General features: G+C 42.7%; 1 protein-coding gene across 2 annotated transcripts in view; it reads left to right on the top strand.

Annotated features, from left to right (window-relative positions):
* Positions 1 to 2,610: 2,610 nt before the first annotated feature.
* The window catches only part of vps53 (VPS53 subunit of GARP complex), a 50,574-nt gene continuing 25,851 nt past the window's right edge, over positions 2,611 to 27,333 (top strand). For both annotated transcript variants that reach the window (XM_080731459.1, XM_080731458.1), the window contains exons 1-8: positions 2,611 to 2,735; positions 5,492 to 5,572; positions 9,340 to 9,389; positions 9,488 to 9,554; positions 20,629 to 20,715; positions 21,365 to 21,480; positions 22,476 to 22,595; positions 26,664 to 26,742. In XM_080731459.1, the coding sequence (XP_080587585.1) occupies positions 2,649 to 2,735; positions 5,492 to 5,572; positions 9,340 to 9,389; positions 9,488 to 9,554; positions 20,629 to 20,715; positions 21,365 to 21,480; positions 22,476 to 22,595; positions 26,664 to 26,742 (687 nt within the window). In that variant the 5' untranslated portion in view covers positions 2,611 to 2,648. The remainder of the gene's footprint in view (positions 2,736 to 5,491; positions 5,573 to 9,339; positions 9,390 to 9,487; positions 9,555 to 20,628; positions 20,716 to 21,364; positions 21,481 to 22,475; positions 22,596 to 26,663; positions 26,743 to 27,333) is intronic.

Raw genomic sequence — 27,333 nt, 5'->3', positions numbered from 1 at the left:
TTTATATAGTGCTTTTATCCAAAGCACTTTACAGAGATTGTGCATTACATTCACCCATTCACGCACACATTCATACACCGGTGGCGGAGGAAACCATGCAAGGCACCAACCTGCTCACCGGGAGCAATGTGGGGTTCAGAGTCTTGCCCAAGGACCCTTCGACATTAACTCAGGGGGAGCCCGGATTCGAACTGGGAACCCTTCGTGCTCTAATAACGGTTTCTCTACCCCTGAGCTATGCCGCCCCAGGTGTGGCCAAGCAGAGGACAATCAACTACTTCTAACCAGTCCCTGGCAACTCCACCCATGCCACCCCGTGCCAACCACTCACCTATCTCCTACCAAGCCGACAACTCCTCCTTTACCATTCACGGTGGTATAAAAACCCAACTTGAAAAAATGGCGGCGTGCATAGTTTCCAGTAACCCACCCTCCCTCCCTCTTCTTTTATGTTCTACCTCTATACTATCTACAGGTTCCAGGTGGGGTCTCTCTACATCCTCCAGCATGGACGCGTGCTCTTGACCCCTAAGCCAAAGTACCTGGGTCTGCGACCCCCCCGGAACCTCCCTCCTCATGCCTGCCATCCCTCTTCCATTCTCCTGACCATCGAAGCAGCACACTTCACGCTTGCATGTGGTGATGACCTTCGATGATCATGCTAGCACCCAAATGCCATTCTCGTGCCCTGGCCATCTAAACAGTACACCTTAGATGACCATGCACTCAGAGTGTCATTTCATGCCCTTGGCCATCTAAGCAGCACACTCCATGCTTGCATGGTGCGTGACCTTAGATGACCACGCTGGCACCCCAATGTCATCCCAGCCCTGATGACCTAGCCGGCACCTACGTCATTCATGCCCCGATGACCGTGCCGTCTCCCCCATGCTGCTCGCGCGTCTTAGCCATCTAAGCCGCACACAGCACGCTTGCGTGTCGTGATGTCCTTAGATGACTATTTCGCACTCAGCATTATGGCCGTTTATGCTGCACGTCCCATGCCTCGCATGTGATGCGCCCATAAACGACCATACACCAAAAGCGAAATGTTGATCGTGCCCTAGGCCATCTAAGCTGAACACTGCACGCTTGAGTGTAGTGCTGACCTTAGATGATCATTAGCACTCTGCATTCTTGGCCATTCATGCCACACATCTCATGCCACGCATGCGATGCGTCCATAAACGACCATACACCAAAACCTAAATGTTGTTCGTGCCCTTGGCCCTCTAAGCTGCACACTGCACGCTTGCGTGTAGTGCTGACCTTAGATGACCATTAGCACTCTGCATTCTTGTCCGTTTATGCCGCACATCTCATGCCACGCATGCGATGCGCATCATGTGCCCATAAACGACCAGGCTCTCGGTCTTTCAATAATCAAACCTTAAACCTATTTTTGTCTGATGCTTGGTCTCTCCTAGTGAATTGTGCATTACATTCACGGCGGAGGAAACCATGCAAGAAAAAAACCTGCACTTCGGGAGCAATTAGGGGTTCAGCGTCTTGCTCAATGACACAATCACAGCTCGGGATCGAACTGGGAGCCTTCCACTTGCCGAGGGGCCACTTTAACCTTGAGCCACTGCAGCCAAAACATACTAGCCATTCGGTCCGGCTTATGTACCAGTACCAGTACTGACCTTGCCTCGCTCCATCACACTACAACACACGCACGCACGCACTCACTCACTCACTCACGCACGCACGCACGCACGCACGCACGCACGCACGCACACACACACACACACACACACACACACACACACACACACAAACACACATGCACACACGTAGGCTACGATGCCTGCTGCACTTGCTAACATCAACCCAATACAGTTTGTTCGTGAGTCCTTTTGCTTGTATATCAGTTTGGGTCCAGGGGAGACATCACATTTCTCTTTTGGGTCTAGACTAGAGCTAAAAGATTTGGGAATCACTGTGTTGTAGCACCATCATGAGGCCGATTTGTGAAATGTGTGGGTTCTTCCTTGGCTTGGCTGGGAATGTGCATGTACACACACACACACACACACACACGCGCGCGCGCGCGCAGCACACACACACACACACACACACACACACACACACACACACACACACACACACACAATTAAGCCCTACGAAGGCAGAGCAGTGAGAGTGCAGTAACTAAGTACAAGAATTTCGCTGAAAATGGGTTTAAAAGTCTTACAGCTGATCAGCCAAATTAGATATAGACATATAATTACACTGATTGTATATCTGTTCTTGAGCTAATAGAGTTCATCCCCCAATATCATGAAGGCCAATTTGACATCAAACGTCAAATTCACACGAAAGGGGTCCCTTTGGGCCTGGTTCAACCCTTAAGACACACACAGTGAGCATGCTCCTTATGTTTTGCTGTTGTGTTTTTCTGGTCACCAATATTTCCCTATCTTATTTGTTGGGCTTTAGTTCAGCATTTTCCCCCTCCCATGCACAGTTGCACAGAATGCACACACATTTGTTATAAGATTAAATGGAAAACTGTAATTCGATATTTAACCACCGGGTGGCGCACTGTTTCTTCGAGTGCAATCCATGTCATTTGATATCCCAGCAGCCTCCTCACCAGGAAGTGCTATGCTGGAGCTGGAGCTGTCGCTCGTTTTGTTTTGACGATGATGGAGGAGGAAGAATTGGAATTAGCCGAGGATTTTGAGGCTATTCTGCATCTCACTCCAGAGGTGCAGCTAGCCATTGAACAGGTATCCCAGGACATTTCCATTTCACTTGATGCCGGTTAGCAGTTTGGCTAAAACAATAAACAATTCGATCATTGCAAATCCACTGACCGGGGACATTGTTGACGTCACGCTGGCTGCAGAATGGACTACATCACACTGTTTTTATTTATCCCCGTTTAAAGCGATACACTATAGTCATGGCAGCTGGAGGTGTAACGTTATGCTTGCTTATCACATACAGGAGGTCTCGTTTCTGCTTTAGTCTTGTGTGATGTTCCTCATGTTCGTTTGTTTAGTTGTGGAGGAGGTTGTTGGGAGCAATGCAGAGGTGGAAGGAAGCAGTATTGAGACCAACACAAGTACCAATAACAATACCCGATGACAAGTAAAAGGCATTGCATCAGTGGTTCTCAAACCTTTTCATGTCAATGGGCCCCAAATTGATTAGCAAGGGACCCCATTACGATTGATTGATTGATTGAAGACTTTATTAGAAGTTTGCATAGGAAAAGGTACAGTTTCATGACGGTACAGTTAACTGGTACAAGGTCTACTAAAAGGAGATCCATGAAAAGACTAAGCTTATTTCCACTGGAAACCATTAAAGTATCTCATATAACATTGAATGACAGACAAATAGAACACAGTACTATGCAGTATGCAGTAGATATGTAAAGAAAAACAAAAAAAGAAAACAGTAAGTCTAAACAAACAGTATATACAAAAGACGAGAAGCTCTAGCAGTAATTATCAACCTTTTTACTTTCAAGGACCCCCAATTTGACTTGCACTTTAAGCCACGGACCCCCACCCCATTTAACAGCATGTATCTCTCCCCACTTTATATAGTAAAATCAATTTTAATTTAACTCAGAGAGGCTATGTTACTCTCAGAGTTAAATAGCCATAAGGGTCCATTTGGTTCCAAACTATCATTTAGCTGGGGACCCCCTGGAATTCCCATCAAGGAGCCCTGGGGTTCCCCAGACCCCACCTTGCATTACATTACCAGCAAAATGTAGCCTATTAGTCCCTGCTCTGACTGAAAAGTAACTAGTGATTCAAGCTGTCAAATGCATTTATTGTAGTAGAAAGTACTTTTCTGTCTGAAATGTAGTTGAATGGAAGTATAAAGTATTGAATAAAATGTAAAAAATCAAGTCAAGTACCAAAAAAAATCACTTAAGTAAATGTAGCCTACTTTAAAGGAGTAGTTCACCCCCAAATGACTTTCTTTCTATTGATTATTGTCAGGCCAAGGAGACTAGTGTTCAATTATATGTGTGTGTGTGTGTGTGTGTGTGTGTGTGTGTGTGTGTGTGTGTGTGTGTGTGTGTGTGTGTGTGTGTGTGTGTGTGTGTGTGTGTGTGTGTGTGTGTGTATTTGTCGCATTCTGGTCCCAGATGCATTTGGGTCAGAATCAATGGGGGTACTAAATTTACGGTCAAGGCAGGGTCAAGTACATTTTACCCCCATTGATTCTAAGCTTGTGTCCCCATCCAGGGCCATGCATTTGGGTCCCCATCCCGAATCAATGGGGTACATTTACTATAAATCAACATTTTGTCTTGCGACAAATACAACAAAATATTATTCAACTCAAGTCTCCATGGCGTGACTAATAAATAGAAACAAAGTCATTTTGGGGGAGAACTACTCCTTAACACTTTCCAAAAAACTGCTTTTTATTGGATGTAATACTACAGCAATAATGTTTCTTGTAAATTCCATGGTGCATTTATATGTACTGTAGCCCATAGTGCCTTTATCAAAAGTGCTTTACAAGAATGTGCATTACGTTCACCCATTCACCCACGGCGGGCCGGTGGCGGAAACCATGGCAGACACACAACCAGCTCAGTTCAGTCAGTGTCTTGCTCAAGGACACTTCACAGTGGTGGGAAAAGTACTCAAATGTTTTGCTTTAGTAAAAGTTAGTTAGTTGTGAGCTTGTAGATCTGCTACGGTATTTTCACAATATTTGCCTCTCTCTTGAGTAATATTTGTCAATTTGGGTATTTAAAATCATTAAATTGTAACTTTAGAGTTTATAAATGTACAGATAGACTACGCTTTATACTGTATGTCGGTTTGTTTACTGTTGATTTAGAAAACAATGTTGCATACTAAGCTAATCATCTGGGGACCCCTCTGGGGGTTTATTGTTTATTACGGATCCCCATTAGTCCTAACCACAGTGAAGGAATGCTACTATTCCTAGGGTCCAAACATTCACACTTCACAATCAAATTAAAACATAATACAATGGAATTCTACCATTACATAGTTAAAACAAAACAAACTAAAATGATTGAAGATTTCGGTCTTACTCTTCACACATTCTATAAATGATTACATAAGCATTTTACTTTTACTCTCACTAATTATATGCAATTGCATCCATGTATAAACAAAAATTTGACATCCAATTTACACACAGTTCAAACATTAAACAAGCTAACTAACTAAACATAACTTATTTTCTAAGCACTGCTTTCTTCAATTTCTTTTTGAAGCTTGATTTATTGTCTATCATATGTGGTGGGGCCCATTCCAACGTGTTCCTGCTCAGTTTGGGAACCACTGATATACTAGCCTGATAAATCAGTCCGCACATTACCACCCCCTAGTGAAACGTATTGTGTGAAAAGTCTGACGCTTGCAGTCAGGCAACTGATATACATGGTATTGTCAGCTGCTGCTGACACTCGTGTTTAAAAGTATATTATTTTCTTTTCTCTCTGTCTCTCTGTCTCTCACTCTCTCACTCATTACAGGTTTTCCCCAGTCAAGATCCACTGGACAGAGCAGATTTTAATGCTGTGGAATACATCAACACACTGTTCCCCACTGAACAGGTAAGAGACAACCTCTCGCTGCATCAGATTACTACCGATTAGGGCCGCAGCGATTCATCGCACAAATCAGTCGAAACAATTATAAACGGAAAATGATAATCAACTATTTATCCCTACCTTGGGCATGTCATTATAGGACAACAGTTAAACATGTAATTCAAAAAAGTAATGGATAAAATAATCGCTAAGATGATCAATAGTTATGTTTCACTCCTATGTACTAATTAGTGATTACTATCCTGAACGGACAGGCTTGAGGAAGTGGTTCCCTTAACTTTTTCATGTGAAGGACCCCCAAAATTGATATGTACTATTTGGCTGCCAGGGACCCCCAAAAGAGAAGAGTTTTATTATTTTATTTAATGTTCAATATATTTCAAATATTTCCCATAATAGCAGACATACATAATGTCTTTATGTGCACAAGAGACCTTTTTTTTGTTCAGCATAGGCTTCTTCTACCCCTTTACTTATTACTGAAAGAAAGTAGAGTTCTCAAATTCAGCCCGAGCCCGACCCGACCCGACGTTATCGGGCCGAGCCGGGCCCAAAAATTATAATAATTAGTCGGGCCGGGCCCCGGGCTCCGTCACTCAAGCAACAGAGAACAGGCGCATATCGCTGTCTGACTGTCTTCAGCGCAGCACTGCAGCCTGGCTAAGTTCCTAACCAATGGACCAAGGATAATAGGTGACGCATACGGAAGTATAGTCTATCAGTTTCATAGAGCAGTCTGGTTGTTGTGATGACGTCACAATCGAAACCTTTGGATATACGGAAATTCACAGCACAGCAGCGAGTCACCGTTAGCTCTGTGTTGAGCGGCTACGATGAAAGTTTCGAGCAGAGCAGGCAGCAGAGAATTTCACAAGTTTGTAATAAGTATAAATCCAAGAAAACTAGTTTAAAAGCGGAACCAACCTGGATATTATTGACAAGGACTTAAGAGGATTGTATTACAACAACATCAACATGATCAACCTAAAAGCACCATACGTTGACATCCTCTTACCTTATAGAGACGATCATCTCCTCTGGTAAGATATTAATAATTCCATTATGCTTTCTGGTTAATCAAGTGTCCTTTGCTGCTGCTGTGTGCATTTATATTAAAGGGTTTACAGCCGCAGCGCGCCGCTTGTTGCCTGAGTTGTGTATGTTTAAGCATGGTGGTCAGGTGGTGTCGACCGTGTCGCGCACTAAACAACATATCTGCAAGCCCAGAATGCAAGCTAGATGAACACGTTTTGGGTTTATAGATCTGTCGAGCCAGCTGCCTGTGTTTGATGCGTGACCGTTGAAAGGACGAAACATAAATCACGCAGGCAGCGACGGCAGGGGGAGAGAGGATGAGAGCTGTATGATTGAGATTGACTGTTGACAACAACAGGGATTTAACGTTAGCACATTTTGTGCAGAACCTTGCATGTTTCATGAACAATTTAACACGTGAAGTTGCCATTTCGCCAACTATTATATGTGCATTCTCTCACTGTTGTAATTTGAGACACTGGTGCTGCCAACTGGCGAGTGGCGACGTTTCTTTTTTTTCTCTCTCTCTCTCTCGGGCTTTCGGGTTTTCGGGCCGAAAGTAAGCAAGTGTCCGAGTGAGAGGACATTATGCTCTCATAATGTCCGCACTCAGGACATTATGAGAGCATAATGTCCGACCCCGAGTGGTAAATAGCTTTTCTACCACTTTTTCCCGTATACATGAAAGAAAACACATAGTTGTAACTTGCAAGGATCTTAAGTTACAATCATTATTGCCTATAAAACTTCCGCGAGACAGCAGATAGTTCCACAAACAACATCTTCTACTCACCAACAGATGGCGCCAACTCCATAGTAATCCATGCGTCTAGCTTACAGCTAAGCTAACTTCAGTTAAAAGCACCGTTCCGGCCGTAAATAGAGGCTGTTCGCTTCCAGAAAGGCATAGGTTCAGAGAAAAGGGGCTTTAAAGTTGGCGGATTGCATTGGATCCAAATAAATCGGCGACGATAGTACGCACGTTAGTAAACATAGGACCGCTGCGACCTTCATTTGTTGGTTGGGGGAAGTCCTGAAGTCCCCGGATGTACACTGAGGCGCATTGATCTCGGACACACAACTTTGCGGCAGTTGTCCTCTCATAACCTCCGGAATTTAGCCAATCAGAATCCAGTATTTGAACACGTGACTCGAAAAAGTGGTAGAAATGATGATAATTGTTAGGGTCGGGCCGGGCTTCGGGTCGGCCCACTCGGGCCCAGTTAGGGCCGGGCCTTAATTTTCAGGCCCGTTGAGAACTCTAAAAGAAAGGTGTACTGTAGGTGTGCTATATAACTTAACTCCATGAGAGGGCACTGTTTACCTTTTTTGTTGCACTCATCATTGGTCTCTATTGCATGACATCTAACTGATGTCTGGTGAATCTATGTAGCAATGTGAATAGTTCAGCAACATTCAAGGCAGGGGTATATATATGACATATACATGACACACACACACACACACACACACACACACACACACACACACACACACACACACACTAAACCCTTTTGCAAATCCCGCCCCATTCTGCCCTGTTACTATGATGGGACATTAACCCTGGGCAGATTGTTTTTATAGTGGAAGTGGATGGGATTTTTTTCCCTTCATAGCCTCATTACAGCTATATAAAGTACCAAAGGAAAAACACCTAGGTGATATTAATAAAAAGGGAAGACAAAGGTACAGTAGTTACATTGCAAAACAGGGGGTTTACCCGAAAATATATGTTTTAATTCGTTTAATCCCAGTGGGACAGAATCCTCTTTGCAGATTCTTTTATAGTGGTAGTGGATGGGATTTCTTTTCCCTTCATAGCCTCATTACAGCTATATAAAGTACCACAAAAAACACATCTACGTGATATTAATAAAAAGGGAAGAAAAAGGTACAGTAATTACATAGCAAAACAGTAGTTTTCCCCCGAAAAATAAATGTTTTAATTAGTTTAATCCTCTGGATCAGAGATAGAAAGAGAAGCGCATTGCATCTTGGGTACTAGGAAGAGGACAGAGAGAATGTTTCTCCTCACATAATAGGCTGGCTTTTCGTAATTCTGCCCATTTAAATTATATGTACCCAATCGTGACTCTTAGACCATTGATAAGGTACATGTGAACTAGTTTGTTGAAGCTTATTCGTTATGATGAGCGAGATCGCTTGACGCTTGCCGTCGCTATCACCGTACCGGCCGATCTCCGTGTCGCGCACTGCGGACAGTTGTTGAAAGCCACATTCAATATTCTCCACTGCACAAACTCCACCCCCGATAGCAAAAAGTGAATGTTTTTTTCTGGTTGGCCAGTCAGGGAGTCTCAGGGACCAATCAGAAGGCTGACAAACGGTCTATTGGCGCGCACAAATGAGCAGATCTACAAACTCAAAATGCATCGCATCTTGACACATTGTGAGCTTGTAGCTCAGCTTTATTTTGCATTATCAAATGTAACTAGACGTGCAAGGTAAAAAAATACAATAAAATAGCCTTTCTTTGACCCCTTCAGAATGAGACAGCAGGGAACAAGGAATCCTGAAAAACTTTACTCTGGGAAAATTTTTAATACAATTTAGGAATGAGGCCGCAAGCCATATTTGCCCCCTGTGGCGCACTTTGGACAACCCTGTTGTAGCTACCCTGTTGTATTTATGACAAAGTATAAATTAGGCAGGCATAACTTTTGGTGGTCTTGGGATGTTCACTTACCTACTTTCTCTTTGTGTTTTCTCTTCAGTCACTGGCTAATATTGATGACGTGGTGAACAAGATCCGCATGAAGATTCGGTGAGTAGATACTAGTTGACTGTCATAGAGGCCCATGCCAGCCGTTATTTCCAGCTAATATGACCAGAGCAGTAATTCTGTGTCATCATGTCTGACAGGCGTCTGGATGATAACATCAGGACTGTGGTGAGAGGCCAGACCAATGTGGGCCAGGATGGCAGACAGGTGAGCTGAGCCACTATTCATTAAGCCACAGAACTTTTTCATTTCAAGCCCCCCCAGTTTGATATGCATTAGGCAATGGATCCCCATTTAAGACCATTTCTGTATCTCTGCGGACCCCATTCAACACTCGTTTCCAACTTGGTGGACATAACAAACTACGCCTACCCTACAGTGCTAAAAACATAATGAAAATCATATCACTGTTCCAATAGTTTCATTCGTTCTGCAGTGTGTGTGTGTGTTTAGTTTTTTACACTGCCTGAAGCACAATATCTGCCCTGGCCAAGTGGGGATTGCCTTTTGGAAGAGTGGTTGAAATAAAAATGTGGTCTCCCGCACAGGAGACTCGTGTACAAATCCTGAGTAGGACATGAAACTTGAGGATTGCAGCTTAAATTCTGGACGGATACACATTAAAGTGTATTACCCCCTCAGGCCGGGAACACAAGGCTTTATTCAAATCGGCCTAAATGGGTTAAATGAACACATATCGGTACAGTATGTTATGTTAAACACTACAGCAGGAAGGGCTTGGTGTGCGGGACTTGACTGCTGTCTGACAGACAACATTAGGGCTCATTGATCAACCAGTCAGTGTTAAAAGTGTCGTCCTTAAACTTGGATTTGGAGGTAGGGCTCCTGGATTCTTCTGACCCAGACAAGTATGTTCCTCCCCTCCTCATCTTCCTCTCTTTTCTCCCTCCGTTCTGCTGCCACGGAAAAGGACAGGATGAGTCAGATCCCATCTTCTCCACCATTCAAACTAAAAATTGCCCTCTTTATGGAAAACAGAGGGTTGGGAAATGAAATGGATTCCCTTCCCTTCAATGCCGAGGTTCCATTTGAACCTGTGGTTTTGTGTCTTGACATGTTAATTAATTTTCGTGTTGGAATCGCGTGTGTGTGTGTGTGTGTGTGTGTGTGTGTGTGTGTGTGTGTGTGTGTGTGTGTGTGTGTGTGTGTGTGTGTGTGTTGTGTGTGTTGTGTGTGTGTGTGTGTGTGTGTGCGCGTGTGTTCCGACCAGTTTAGTGGATTAGGCGCAAGTTGTCGTCAGTGTGTCTAGTCTGTTGGGCCTTTCTCTTGCAGTCTGCTACTGTTTGGTAGCGGAACGTTCTAGCCCCCTTCCCCCGCGTCTCCACCCCACCTCCAGGCTCGTGACATTAATGCTCTAACCTCCTTCCCCCCGCGGCGCTGCCCCACCTCCAGGCCCATGGCATTACACACAATAATATTAAGCTTGCCATTCCAAATCCCACAGACTTGAGCTGGTCCCGACATTTCTTAGGAAAACATCCCTTTCTGCAGATGGAAAGGGGAGGAAATGGATATTCGTCTTTTTGAGGAAGGCGGCGGAGGCAGGATAAGGATGAAAGAGTTGAGTTTACGCTACAGCAATTTATCTTGTGTTAACTTATCTCGCTAACCGTGCGAAATCCTCTGGGTAACACCCAGTTATCGGGAGGGCGTGGGTGTGCGCAGAAAACTGTGGTAATAAAAGCTGGAGAGATGAAAAGATGGGGATAAAGAGTTCTGAAGGAATTCCCTGTCGTTTTTCAGTCTGTTGTGGAGTCTGTCATCCAAGCAGTCATGCTGCAGCAGTGGGCAGGCAGTTCCCACAGAGGAATGCGCCTTTCTGATGTGTGGGTAGTGGTAACAGACTGTTGTACTGCCAGTTAAATTGGTTGAACATAAATGTTTCCCCCTAGAAATACCAGAATGTTTAGTTAGACCTGGATTTGCTGTTTCTCACATGTACTAGAACAGGGGTCTTCAACAGGGGGTCCGGGACCCCTAGGGGTTCCTCAGACTTACTACAGGGGGTCCTCCAAATCTTTGTGCAATAGAAAGTTTTTTTTTCTACTTTTTTATATTAACCACTTGAACCCTAGTGTCAATATTCTGAGAACTTTAGACAAAAATAGCAGATCTACAAGCTCACAACGCCTTTTGCTGCGAGGCGGTGTGAGCTTGTAGATCGGCTATTTTCGGCAAAGAGCTTTGGTGTAGAGGGGAAAAAGAGCAGACTAAGTACAGAGTGAAAGGTCAAGTTTATTAAGTATTTGATTTGATTTGATTTGATTTGATTTGATTGACGGTTCAAGTGGTTAAATATCTGAAAACACAAATTGACATGAATCAAAAATACACTGACGATCTAGTAAGGGAAAGTTAGCCTATTGCTAGACCAATCTGGGAACTAAATCTAAATCACTAGCTTTCTTCACAAATGTGTTCATAAAGGTGTCTACTATCACCTCTGAACTTTGTCAAACCCAACTCCCTTGACATACTTTGTGGGAGCCAATCAAAGTTATTGGGTATCCCAAGGGCCTGGGATTAAAGGGGGAAAAATAGAAAATGGCCAATATGAACGTATAAGGTGTGTAATTTGGGTATTTTGGGGCTGCTGAATCCATTCCAACCATTAGTTTTCAGTTAAAATGACTCCTTGGCCATAACATAGGCCACACCTACTTTTGTGTGTCCATGAGACATATAATATTGGCAATGAAAAAAGGTTGGATTAGGGTTTGAATTCATGAAAACTATTCAAGATCAGGTGGGTAAGCGCACATCATGACACAGCCATAATTTCATGGCAACAATTAATTTATTTTTTTTTTTTTTTAACTATGAATAACGTGTTCGCTTCGTGCCTGGTGCTAGTCTGAAAACCACATTTTGGTGGTAAACTTTCATATTAACTTCTTCAGTGCCATATTTAAAGTTGTACCATGTAACTTTTTTTATAAAACAAATCTTAAAATTGTCCTAACTGTTAAATCGCTAAAGTTTTAGAACACCCACTCCGTTATTTTCAGCTTCTGAAGCCTTCTCTTTATATGTTTTCTTCTTAGCAGTGACAGGGGCGGGATTTCGCGCCAAAATGACGTAATCTGCATCATCTGTATACGTTGTGTATACGTTGCCCAATCACATCGCCGATCATGCACACATGGTACACTACCGGCCAATCACAGCTTATCTGCTCTGGTCTCCAGGAAGCGCCTCCGCTTGGCTACAGTGTTTACCATGGTGAAGGATTTTAACCTCTTAATCCACAAATCCTGGCCAGAAAATTACTTCTACCATGCGTTCTACCCCTCCACGGATTACTATCGGTCGCCGTGGTTTGCGGCGCCGCTCCGGTGTTCCGCGGCGGTGGTCCGCGACGACTCTGGCCGAAAAACGGCCAAAAAAAGCAATACCGCTACTGATCACTAGTTGAGCAACTTACACAGTATAGCTTTAAAGTGGGACCTCTTATATTGCCGGTTCGCCAACAAAGGGTTAAAAAAATAGTGTGCACGCTGGTGCACACATTCGTGCACAGATCATGCACTATGCATGTGCATGATTTTCACAGCTTTCAAACAAAAAAATCCGCTTGGAAATCCGTTCAGGCATTCAGGAGAAGGCAGCCCTTATGTTTTCTTCAAATGTAAACAAACATGGCTGCCATGTTTGAAAGATGGGGTTGGTATGGGGGTTAAACATGCAATTTCGCGATCGCGATCATGGCTAGTACACTGTTGGAGGTCCAAATTTATTTTTTTTCAAAAACAATTTTTCAAAAAAAAAATATATATATTATAAAAAAAAAAAAAGACGTCCAGAAGACGTCTGGCAGGGAGGTCCATAGTTAAAAAGACGTTTTTATTATAGAAAACGTCTTTTTTGGTAGGGTATGAGTTAACGCTTTAGAGATATGCTGAATGCCAAAAGCCTCTCTTCAAAAGAAAACCATATAAATTCTAAAACATATTATCAGTAGTTCCATTCACTCCTTCTCTCTCTGAAAGTTGTGTCAACAGGTTTTGACGTGTCCACTTGATGCCTCCAGTGTGGCTCCAGCCGTTGTAAACAATGGGTGTGTGTTTATGAGTTGACACGCGTCCGTCTCTGACGCATGCTGTGTCAGAGCCTTTGATGTGTGTTTTTTTTTTTTTTGGTGAACAGGAAGTAGTAGACCCCTGAAGGTATGTTAGGTTTATTTAGCACAAAGAAACAGTACACAAAATAGAAAAAGAAAAGTGCCAGGAGGAGGCAAGAAGCCCAAAGGGCTTACGCGAGGCCTCTACTCATGTAAAATACTAATAGAACATGATTTGTTAACAACAAACTATGAAAATGTAGAATTGGCATTTAGCAAATAAAATGATTGCAGTATAAAAATCTAAATCTAGAACATGGTTGAAGAACCTGATTATCCATAACAACCAAGCAAACAGGAAATGGAGGAAAAAGTTACCAGAGAATGTGTGATAAAGAATTTGACATTAAATGACCTTGTCAATCATCATAACATCCTTCAATTTGTTCTTGTCTTAATTAAGTGAAGAAAGTTGTATACCTGTAGAGTACTTGTCCCAAAGTGTAGTACCTCTGTAATTAAGGGAAAATGCAAGTGTCAAAAGTGGAGACACGCTTCTTTTGGGCTTATTTTCATAGACCTGGACGCTTGTTTCACCTATTCACTTGTTTCAAACAGCCCTAGCTAGCTTTGCTTTGGAGTCGTTATGTATAGGAACTGAGAGTTGAGATTGAGAATATGGTATTTAGTTCAAATGTGCGATGGGAAAATGTCGCTGGCGTATTTAGGCTTGCTTCTGCACTGTAGCAGACTAGAGGTCCATTCTACAGTGGAGGATTTACAGTTCACCACATCACCACCGATGGCAAAAAACGAGCTTGTTCAGTTTTTCATCTACAGGTTTCCGACAGCCCTGTTGATAGCAAACGTCTCTTGCCGACCACCTCTCCCTGTCGGCAGCAGATGCTTTCCGACGGCAAATCATGGCCAAATCTGTGCGGTTACCTTTATAGCCTTAGCCTACCTACAGACATAGTCTCGCGAGCCAGTCTGTTGCCTCCACAATTTTCAAATGCTTCCATCATATAGGGTCTGGAGCAATGGAAGCTCTGACAATGATCCAAGGATAAAGCGGAATTGACGCCTTCTCCCCGCTTCTGTCACGCAAATGTGCCCTAATATAAATCAAAAGAATCCTAACCCTATGAAATAAAATTTTAAGATATTTTAAAATATATCTTTGTGAATGGAAATGACTGCTTTCAGGATGTGTGTTCTAGACTATATAACATTCAGAGATTGTGGAATAGTTGTTTGGCTATGCAGGAATCACTATATCCTACACTACAGTATATAGCAGATGGAAAGTGGCATGTAGCATGACATGTTCTCCTCTGGACGATGATCAAATAAAATAGATTAAAAAAATTATAATAATTATTCTGAATCAAAAGTAAATCCTACATTTATTTGAGAGGAACCAAAGCCGTTTCTTCTGTGTGCGTTACGTTTTATGAGAGTTTGTTTGAGTTTATAATAGTTTACTACGGAGACAGAATGTCTGTCTCTTGCGTTTAATCCCAATGTGAATGAGTCTGCTAATATGAGGCCATCACAGGCTTACTGTATGCCTGATTTATAGTTGGTTGTGCGCCGGTGTGAGCTTGGAGATCGCCTTTTTTTTGGTGCGCCTCATGGCGCGCGAGAATGAATGGGCCGTCAGTTTGCCTTTCAGTAAAAGGAAGCTCCACACCCCTGTTTCTAAAATTCTCTTAACAGAGTACGTGTGCTGTGGAACGTGGTTTATTGTTTCGGATGGATACTCTGTGTGTGTGTGTGTGTGTGTGTGTGTGTGTGTGTGTGTGTGTGTGTGTGTGTGTGTGTGTGTGTGTGTGTGTGTGTGTGTGTGTGTGTGTGTGTGTGTGTGTGTGTGTGTGAGAACAGATAGCATCTCAGGCATGAGGACGCATGCTGGGCAGTGGTCCCTCGTTGTTCTCAAGGCTAAATGCAGGAAATGAGTGCAAGGAAGCCAGCCAGACTGAATCAGCTAGGCCTGCACAAGTACTGTTTCCTGCCAATAATATGAGCACGTTGTTGCACTGAGATTAATCTCAAGGCCAGTGTCCTCCGTAAAGATACGTAGTCACTCCCTACCTTCCAGGGTACTCTCAGATTTAAAAACGTTTGCATTGATGAGACCGAGAGGTTGTAAATAATACATGCCTCCCAGTTCTCCACGGACACAGACTTGATTCACCAGTTCATCCATTTTTACAATTCATCTGTGCAATCAAGTAGAGGTTGTCCAATAATGATTTTGCAAGACCGATTCCAATATTTTGTAGTGCCGTCAGCCAGTCAGTTAGTTTTTCTCTCTTTTCTTTAATGTTGTGAACAGTTTTGAGGCATCAGAGGGAGTAGTGAAAACAAACAGCCATTACGCATTCCCATTTTCAATTAAGTGGGTAAACAACTACACATTCCCTGTAATCCAAGGTGCATCCTGGGAACTAAATAAATACAAATAATAGCCAGATTCGGCGGAAGCATGCACCCCCAGCATAATAGGCAGAGAGAACGGACTGGAGACAGAAGACTGCATGTGTTTTTTTAAGCTTAATTTTCTAAACTTGGCATTGCTTTTAACTCATTCTGTGCCTATCCCGAACATGTTCGGCTTTATTTCAATCCAATACAATTTTTTTTTTATTAATTGACTTACCCTGAGCTGCTTGTAGAGTCGTGGGTGGTCCTGGCTCGTCCTACGCTAGCCAGCTAGCCATTTTACATGGTCCGACGATATATTCCATTAAAAATGGTTTAAAATACATTTTTGAGCCCCCCAATGTTCACCGAATGTTCAGCTTCCGGAACGACGTCCAGTGTGCCTATCCCGAACATGTTCGGCTTTTTTAATGAAATGAATAAAATGATCCGAGGCCTTCTGAAGCCTGGGCCTAAATTTTCAATCCAGTGTTCGAAATCCGGCCGCCCCCCGGCCGGCCGTTAGCCGCGAACGTTGCCGCGAATCGCCGCCGAATCCAATGAAAAACCACATCTTTGGAGGCCCATATCTCTGCATTGTGTTTTTAGGGATGTGGTGCGAGGTTTATTTACGGCGAAATCGCCTAAAAATGATCTTTTAAATGACAAAATGCTAATAGCTATTCTGTAGCCATTTTCATCCGGGACCTTTCCATGACGTGCACGAACGTGAGCACGCGCGTCACTGCAACGTGAGTCCCCGGATGCTAATGCGCTCGCCGATGGGAGAAAGCTTGGCATTCTTTGGTGCCATCTAGGGGCTGGCACTGGTAGGGTTAACCATTCAAATTTGGCTGGTTGGTTATATAACATATAATAACACATTATTATTCTGTGATGTGACGAATTGAGAATACATCATTGTTACATATACCGTATTTTCCGGACTATAAGGCGCACTTAAAAGCCTTTAATTTTCGCAAAAAACTACAGTGCGCCTTATAGTCCAGTGCGCCTTATATATGGATCATTCATTGACATTGACATTCCCTTTAGCACAGCTCCATCTGTTGGATGCATAAGCGTCTATTATGTGCGCCTTATAGTCAGGTGCGCCTTATATATGAAAACAGTTTGAAAATAGACCATTCATTGACAGTGCGCCTTATAGTCAGGTGCGCCTTATAGTCCAGAAAATACTGTAATTAATGCTTTACAGACACTTTAATCCTCACCTTAAGCACTGTGTTAGAGCATCTGTCCTACTTAATTACATTCAATCTCTTTACTGTTGTTTTTATCCCCTACTATGCAGGAGAGGGGGGGGGGTTCTTATATTACTATATAGTACTACGGACTGTAATGTCTCACTCTTTAGTACGATGGTGTCACTTGCATAAAGAACTGATCTGCAAGGTAACACACCGCATCCCCAACTTGTAGATGAGTTATGTTTGGCAAGCAACAATCACTGATTGGAGTATGAATAGGCTATATTCACAGTAGCCATATTGAAGAGAAGTTGGGTCTCTTCTTTCTCTTCCTTCAAATGTGTTACCAATGATACTAATGAAGGCTCTGTTCCATTTCACGTATCACAGTGGTTCTCAAACCTATTATTTCAAGGACCCCCATAACTCTGAGAGTGTACAAATGGAACCATTGGGTACACACCTTTTTAAGGGGTCATTGGGAACCCCCACACTTTGAGACCCACTGGTGTAGAAGAGTGTTTCCAGTGAGCCAACATGGCACAATATCAGCACCCTGACTCTGTTTGACCAGAATGGAACAGAGCCTTCATTAGTAATTCAGTATTATTGGTAATACCAAACTTCTCTCCGCTGTTGTGCATATAGCCTAATATTGATCTTACAACTCCACATCTTACGACTCCACAGTCTCAAAACATATCCTATTGGACACACGTTTCAGAACGGGGTAAAAATGGTGTCAACTGTCAACAACATTTGTTTTTCTGCTCATTTCGCTGTGTGCATGCGTGCGTGTGCATTTGCTCCGCCGGTGTGCACTACTTCTGTGTGCTTCTGAGAGGCTTGTAAAAGTGTTAAATTCCTGGGGCAGCTGGTGGCGGCTGTTAGCATTCTGTATGAGTGAGTGAGCCAGCAGCAAGTGAAGAAGAACAGGAGAGCCAAACTTATGTCCACAGTCCACACAACTGCCACCGGTTTTGGACAACTCTTGCCATTTACATTGGTATGGAAATGTAATGCCAAAGACCTGCTCTGGAGTGGACCATCAAAGAACAGCTGTGAGAAGATAGGGAAATATTAGAATAGTACATAAACTATCTAAACTAGCTCCTGGCATGGCATATATTATGTTTAACCGCTCATGTCCATATACTTGCAAATATATGTTTAAAATATATATGTTTTTACATGTATTTATTTCGCCCATAATGACATGCGTCACTCCCTCCTCACTATACACTGAACTACATAGTTTTGTAGTGGTGTCCGAATGCATACGGTAGTCATCATTATTATACCCTTTACCCTATAGTGGACACATTTTATCCCACGATGAATCTTGAAAAGTGTGGTACAGTACATGTTTATGCATTGCACTGAAATACAAATTGATCTGGCATGTTTTAATTGTGTGACAACAATGACATCATGAAATGTGTTGGGTTTTTTATGTTGACTATAGTCTACTTCAAGGGTCTTCAACAGGGGGTCTGGTGTAGAGGGGAAAAAGAGCAGACTTAAGTACAGAGTGAGAGGTCAAGTAAGTTTATTAAGTATTGATGCACTTCAACTGGTTGAATATCTGAAAACACAAATTGACATGAATCCAAAACACACTGATGACTGTGCTGTCAAACGATGAAACTACAGTATTTTCCGGACTATAAGGCGCACCGGACTATAAGGCGCACTGTCAATGAATGGTCTATTTTCGAACTGTTTTCATATATAAGGCGCACCGGACTATAAGGCGCACATAATAGACGCTACCATTGTGTTATGCATCCAACAGATGGAGTTGTGCTAAAGGGAATGTCAATGAATGATCCATATATAAGGCGCACTGGACTATAAGGCACACTGTAGTTTTTTGAGAAAATTAAAGGCTTTTAAGTGCGCCTTATAGTCCGGAAAATAGGGGTATATGGAATCTCTGAAAAGGTAGTGGGGGTCCCTGTTTCATCTCTCTCTCTCTCAACTAAGGGGTCCTTGGCCTGGAAACGTGGAACACTCCTGCTGTACTTACTACATAGACCTCCCTAAAGGTAGTAGGGAAGGAGTGAGTGATTTCAGACACACAAACACAGCACATGTGTCATCTAACAAGTTACTGCTATCTGATATCTAGCTAGTCTGTCAATTAGTCAGCCAATTAGTGGGAGCTGGTCATGGCTCCCATTCTGCAGCTGAGAATGGAGCATTAGTGGCGGGGGTCATTTTCCAAATGGTCCCGATGCCAGACGATGAAAACCCCGCTCCGAATGGAATGTGAGAGTAAACTGTGGGAGAGGTTTCTCATCCCTGAGATCTTTTTCAAGGTGTTTGATCAAGTCATGCTGTGTGGTTTCCCCCCTTCTGTCCTCTTCTCAGTCTAGGGCTGTCAAAATTGTCAAAAAAGATTATCGTTCAAATTACTCTCCATGAAAACAAGAATTTCAAACACAGCTACTTTTAATATAATAAAATATTGTATGCTGTAAACCTTCATTTGAAGACCACGGCGATCTCTCTCTCTCTCTCTCTCTCTCTCTCTCTCTCTCTCTCTCTCTCTCTGTTGAGCCGCGCAGGCTTTTATTGATGTTTTACAGAGAACAGACATGCATAGCACCAAGAGATGAGTTGTGATGGAAACAATATTTTCCTTTTACATGTAACGAGAAATCAAATATATAAGTACAAGCAATCTATTCAGTCAGACTAGTTATATTATAGCCCACCTGCACTTCTGTTATATTCTTTTGTTTGCATAAAATTAAGGTATACATGTGACAACAAGGAAGTTTTACCCTGAGGGACAACTCTGTACTGAGTTCTTAGATCAGTAGTCCCTGGAGTCTGGCTGTGAACTTCTCCCATCAAGTTACCAAATGGATCCCCCAGTTCAGCTTGACCTACATTATCATTTTGGATCAATTAAAGTGATGTGTCATTCCCGTGTGCATTGTGGATGCCATTGCGGGGTTGTCTGTCTAACTCTTAACTGGAGCAGTCTGCAAACCGATAGCTCTGCTTCCTTGCAAGGCCAGCTGCTGAGCAAGGTTACCGGGGCCCAGGATCTCTTGAAAACTTGTTTTATTTTATTTTTATTTTATTAGAACCTTAATTTTCACATTCAAACATTCATGGATTTTGAATATTCGACTATAGGTTTAAATATTGATTATTCATTGACAGTCCCATCTCAGTCTTTCTTCTCTCTCTCTCTCTCTCTCTCTCTCTCTCTCTCTCTCTCTGCTGTGATATAGCACTGATAAGGTGGGCAGCTGGAACGTAGCTATTCCAACTGGTCACATTGCTGTCCTAGAACGGATATTGTTCATTCATCAAAGAAAATGAAAGAATTTGGGGCAAAGCAAACAATGCCGTCCCCGTCGGCGTGAGGTCGTTCTGCTGTTCACATTCACAAGGGAGAGACTATCTCACTTATGAATGCCATCTGGCCATATTCTACTGTTCTCTTTTATCTGTTTCTTCTGTATCATGTTCTTGCCCCTTTTGTCTTTCTCTCTGTCTCTGTCTCTTTCTCTTTATTGCTGAGAACTTGTCTGTTTGTTTTGGACAGGCTCTGGAGGAGGCCCAGATCGCCATCCAACAGCTCTTTGGCAAAATTAAAGACATCAAGGACAAGGCTGAGAAGTCTGAACAAATGGTAAGCGTGCACAAGTGCATACACACGCACGCACGCACACACGCACGCACGCACGCACACACACACACACACACAACTGTTGCAGTAGGGGGCAGTGGGGAGAATTTATATATTTGTCAAGGTAATGCACCTTCCATGTGGTGCGTGTGTGTGAATGGGTGTGTTTGTGTGTTGATAAAGGAAAGAATCTAACAATACACATTGTTCTCTGCTTTCGTGTGTGTGTGTGTGTGTGTGTGTGTGTGTGTGTGTGTGTGTGTGTGTGTGTGTGTGTGTGTGTGTGTGTGTGTGTGTGTGTGTGTGTGTGTGTGTGTGTGTGTGTGAGATTTTAGCAGTAGCACGTGGACCCCTCCCTCAACAGGCATGCTTAAGCAATTATTTCTCAAACCAATGGGTGTGTTTTTCTCCTATTTCCTTTTCCTCTCTTTCTCCAACTCTGCCTCCTGGTAATGAATCTCTCTCTCTCTCTCTCTCTCTCTCTCTCTCTCTCTCTGTGTCACTATCTCTCTCCTGTTTGTTAATCATCTCCCTGGCCTATTCTGTCCATCCCTCTCCCATCTCTTTATCTTCAACCTCCATCTCCTGCCTTTTGTCCCTTTGTTGGCTCTCGTTCTCCTCCCCTTTCTCTCCCTGTCCTTTTGCTCCTCAGGTCAAGGAGATAACGAGAGACATCAAGCAGCTGGACCACGCCAAGCGCCACCTCACCACCTCCATCACCACCCTGAACCACCTGCACATGCTGGCAGGAGGGGTGGACTCCTTAGAGTGGGTATCACTGCTTCCACCCGGAACCACCTGCACATGCGTGGGTGGATTTACTCGCGACCCAGACTAATGGGTCGCGAGTAAATGTCAAAACATTTTTACAAAACATTAAGAAAATAAAAAAGTTCAACATTTTCCATGAATAACATCAAACAAAATCTATGATTTTTAAAAAATAATTTCATGAAAAAAGAAAAAATAATAAAAAAAAGAATCAATGACATTCCATGAATTAGAAACAAATGTAGTGCGCTTGTAGATTATATTCTTATCAATCTGGGAACGCATCGTCAAAGAAGAAAGGGCGACACCTATCGGTCGGCCTCTCTAGCGTTCTCTGAGGCTGTCTCGAGAGATTATATTCTTATAGACTATTTTCACTAGTTTGGGTCTCGACCTGAAGTTTGGGAACCACTGCCTTCCCCACTGTCGCGAAGCCACACCTTGTGAGCTTCTAGATCTGCTATTATCACTAGTTTGGGTCCCGGGCAAAAATCTATTTTCCGTTTTGTTTATTAGCCAAAAAATGTGGGAACCACTGCTCTCGATTGCCATCTGTGGGGCTAGAGCCATCCCTGGTGCAGGGTTGTGCTTTTAACCACTGAGCCACTTCACCACAAAGTTAATTTGAAATGATTTTAGAACTAGTTTGAGCTAAAAGCTTCCATCGCTCGTAGCTTGTAGATCTGCCAATTGTTTTTGGCCTATAATGGCTTGCCCAAACTACAGTGTTTTCATTTAAGTCCTACTGTGTAACTGTTTCATATAATCCTTCACTTCTTTTTTTCACAGTAACCGTAACCACTTAAAAAAAACGAATTGATAACCTCCCTATTCACTGTTGTCTGCCACTTGCACCAAAATAACACAGTTAAAAATAATTATAATGTCTTTATTAAGCTGTTAACAGTCCCGGCCGGACGTATTTTGACAAACCTACATTTTCAACATTTTAAAATGACATTTGTGATGTTCTGAAATTGTGTGTGTTCCAGGGCCATGACGAGGAAGAGGCAGTATGGTGAGGTTGCCAACCTGTTGCAGGGAGTGGTGAATGTACTGGAACACTTCCACAAGTACATGGGCATCCCTCAGATCAGACAGCTCTCTGAGAGGTAACTAATACACAGCACAAGCGCATGCACGCACGCACGCACACACGCAAGCACGCACGCACGCACGCACACACACACACTCACACCACAAAGCCTTTGCGAATGTGGTTATCAATATAATGCCAGGGGTGGTCAGCTTCGATGATAGAGAGGGCCACTGTATTTCCACACTCGCTCCAGAGGGCCACAATGCATATACTTTTGAGCATAAACGAAAGAAGTAGCAAAAGTAGTCGATCTACAAGCTCACAACTTGTCACAGTGTGATGCGTTTTGAGCTTGTAGATCTGCAATATTTGCTATTTTTGAATTGGAATCCTGAATTATTTTTTGCTATTTTTGAATTGGGATCCTGACATTTTTAATTTGTATTTAATTTCAAATGCATTTAGTTATACTTATGTTAACTTTATGAACTTAAATACAAATACATTGGACATAAAAAAGACATTAACTTTTTAATACTACTAGTCATTACTCATTACGCAAACTTAACTAATATAGTCTGAATTAGTTAAAGTGGTCATGTTTGCATGTTTGGAATTGTAACTGTTGAAATCAATGATATGTCAGTATTCCTTATGTGGCCCCCGGGCCCGCAGTTGCCGATGTATGATATAAGCAGTCTAGGTTCTTTGTCTTATCTGGGATCTGAACCCTGTTCTCCCGAGTGGGAAACCAAGTGTGTTTCCTACTCAACACCAATTGAAGAGTGGAAAGACCACCTCCAACCACCGCATTTTTGCTCTTTGATCAGACAGATTAGTTAAAATAACGATTTATCCAGTAAAATAATGTCTGTATTGCAGCATTAAGTGGATTAGTGTACTTGCAGAGGATTCCTTCCCAGTCCCTGGAGCAGTCGGGAGGGATCAGCGTTTAGCTTAAGGATACTTGAGCACTTTGCTGGTTATGCTGCAGCTACTATTCACAGGCTGGCTTAAGCGCTGGTGCAGTCACACAGCAGCACTATTCTACAACTTGTCATCTGAACTGTGGACAGGTGGTTAGAGTATGTAGGCCTATTGGTGCAGTCTTAGACTTATTCTTGCATCCTGTTCACAGACACACACACACACACACACACACACACACACACACACACACACACACACACACACACACACACACACACATACTGAATTAGGACCTGTTTTGAGCCCATATCGTCTGCATTTGTGCAAACATCTCAATCACTCACTCACTCACTCACTCACTCACTCACGCACGCACGCACACACACACACACACACACACACACACACACCTTTCTGTGTATTATTATAAGGAGTGTTCATAAAATGAGTGGTCTTTAAAAACCTGCGTGCTTGGAACTTGGACTAACAAAGATTCATATTTAGGTGGTGAGTGTGACTAGGAAGAAATACATGTGGTCTGTCTCGGCATGTGTGTGTGTGTATGTTAGTAGCCCTAGGCCTGTGTTTACAGCGAATAGAACCTCTGAAACAAATACTTTGTTAGCAAACAGGCAGCATTGCTGGAAACAAAGTGTACTACTGATGCATCGGGCTTTCCCACAACTCACCCGCCCCCACATTAATATTTTCCTGATAATACTGGAATCAAATGAGGACAATCTGGCCAGCTCCATGCGCAGGTTCAGAGCAACCCTGACCCCCGAATTCTCCTCTTTGTTTTGACTGAGGTGTGGCAGACGTCTCTTTTTTATTTTTTCTTCGAACCACGTAACAGCTGCATGGAAGAACTGAGTCCTCTGGAGGAACAGATGATGGGAGAACACGGAGCGCTAGGGAGCACAGGAAAAGAAAGCTACGCGTTCGCAAGGCAGCGTTGTAAATATCAAGTAGCAAGTATGTTCAACGAGAAGAAACTCGGGGGAGGCTGAGACAAATGTATATGTATATTTAGTTGCACGCTGTTACTTGTTGCACAACGAAAATATCTGATCTACAACGCTCACGACTAGGGATGGGACAATAAGCGATATTATCGTTTATCGTGATGAAAAACACTCACGGTAATCGTATTGTGAAGATTTAATTTATCATGATGTCGTCCTCCGTCATGCACTGGGATCAATTCACCTTGTATTTGCAAAGCTGCATATCCGATACCACTTAAACCCTCTATAATTGCTAAAACGTATTTATAATATACGTACTTGATAGAGTCTTTTTTCACTCTCTATCAAATGTCTTTGCCAGAAAATAGCCGATCTACAAGCTCACAACTAGGGATGTCAAAAATGGACCTTTATCAAAATCGATTATTCTATAGCAATAATCGAATATTATTCGAAAATCGATAATTAATTATTATTATTATTATTTTATAAAAAAAAAAAAAAAATTCTTCTGTTTTTCTTTTTTTTTTTTTACTGGATTTCAATGCACATTTACATATGTACAACATGGCTCTTCAGGTAATTGGTAGCCTAACTACTACTCTTCATCTTTCTTTTTAGTGTGCCAGTGTACTGTTCACCTAATCTCTCAAGAACAGATTCTGTGATGCTTTACAATACAGAGGACGCTGTTTTCCCTTTTCTTTGATGATGGCCACCAAGTACCAAACAATCAAGCCTGAATCAATCACACCTGTGTCTGAGACAGGGGGGGAGGGGAGTGTGTAGCAGGCAGCTGCCACTCTGCTGTGCTTCTTCACTCTGTCTACACAGTTTACAGTTGGTGCTGGTGTGAATAATAAATCAATGGCCATTTACTATTATCATTAATACTATTGTTAGCCTATATTCTATATTTTGGTTGAAACTAACTAAGCCAAAAAATAGTATAAAAAAAAATATATATATATTAATATCTTTTCGATTTTCGATTATGAAATATTAAAATCGAATATTGATTAATCGAACGAATATTCGAAAATCGATTATTCGGTGACATCCCTACTCACAATGCGTTGGCAAATGTTCTGCCCCACGATAATGGATTTTGATTATCGCGATAATATCGTAGATTTTCACCGGCACACAACTACGTGCAACTCGGTCAGAGTCAGGCTTGACTGCAACAGTGCACGAAGACATCAAAAGCAGACAGAGTACACACAGACAGGGAGACAAACGGAGCAGGCAAGATAGAAAAGGTCAGACAGATTGAGTTGACGATTGGAAGGAAGAATGAAAGGTTCAGGCGAAACCACATTAGCCCGTAAGCCCGGAGAACGAACAAGAGATAGGGGCAGTAACCTCTGCCAAGCACTTGGCATCCATCTGCAGGGCTATCTGCCCGCCCTCTCCTGTTTACTCTGGACACTTCTCCCAGCTCCAGGGACGGGTCCTGGTTTAACCCTGGGTCCGGATGCCAGGGGCCAGGATGCCTTCATGGGCCTGCAGCATATAATACTGTAGATAGGGCTTCATCACGTGAAAGATATGAGATTGTCGTTGAGCTTCCCTGTCATCTTCAGGGGTTGCTTTCATGCAGACACACACACACACACACACACACACACACACACACACACACACACACACACACACACACACACACACACACACACACACACACACACACACACACACACAGATGGTTCTATAGTGAGTGCCATTAATACAGCGCCCGGGGAGCAGTTATGTGTTAAGTGTCTTGACACTTTGACACACAGACTGGGCTGGGGGATGAACCAGGGACCTTCTGGTTTCCAGACCATGGCCACTCTGCCCATGGAACTGTGGCTGCTCTCCATGTTTGATTGAGCCCCTTTAACCCATTCTAAATCCTAATGGTTTTCTGAAAAACCTATGTTTCTTTATCTGTGGTGCTCAAAGTCTTTCCATGTCAAGGACCCCTAGAATTATATGTTTTTGACCACAGAAAATATTTTGTTCCAGGGACCCCCCAGAAGCAAAGATTAATATACCTGTATATATACATTCAAAGATTTGCACACATTTTCATGATTTTTCAAAAATAGCAGATCTACAAGCTCGCAGTGCGGCACTCAGTGCTTTTTTCACTAGTTTGGGTCCCAAGCAAACATCTAATTTCTCTTTTGGGTCTTGAGCTAAAAGGTTTGGGAACCTGTCAGTGACGATCAGTCATTTGTTCTCTCTATTCTGTGTAGAGTGAAAGCGGCACAGAGTGAGTTGGGCACTCAGATCCTAGCTGATTTTGAAGAGGCCTTCCCAGCTCAGGGTTCTAAGGTAAATATATCAGACAACAGTGTGATTTCTCTCATGTTTGAGACTTTGATGTTTGTTGGTGTGTTTGAACAAACGACAAATAAAAGACTACAGTACATCTGCCATTATAAACACCATCTAACCATTTAATTAACTGTGAACATGTCTTTATTTAAAAGGGAACTTGCGTAACGCACAATGACTGGTGGGTGCTGGGCTAAAGAGGCTTCAGTTCAAAAAAGGGTAGAGCCCCTTAATAAACCAGACCGCACAACACCACTCCGTGGTTTGTGTGTGATAGAGTCTGTTTATTAACCAGGCAACTACAGCAGTGGTTATCAACCACTGCTGTAGTACAAATACAAAGGGAATGCATAATTGCTCATAACAACCACACCAGGGGGTCTAATGAAATACTGTCAACCTCCTAGACACATGAAAACCAGAAAAGGTACAACACTATGGCACCACCTCTTTAACTCTTGAGAGTGTAAAATAAAACTAAATAGACCCTTGCGGCTCCGTTTCGTTTCATGTTGTGCTCGCAATAGTTAAATTATTGTTTAACATCTTAGAGAATGTAGAGGAAAATGGTCCTTGATATGAAAAGGG

Source organism: Nannobrachium achirus, assembly GCF_963921795.1.
Source record: "Nannobrachium achirus genome assembly, chromosome: 8".
NCBI classification, from domain to species: Eukaryota; Metazoa; Chordata; class Actinopteri; order Myctophiformes; family Myctophidae; genus Nannobrachium; species Nannobrachium achirus.
Note: the sequence above shows the minus strand (reverse complement) of the source record. Positions and strands in the feature narration are given on the sequence as shown.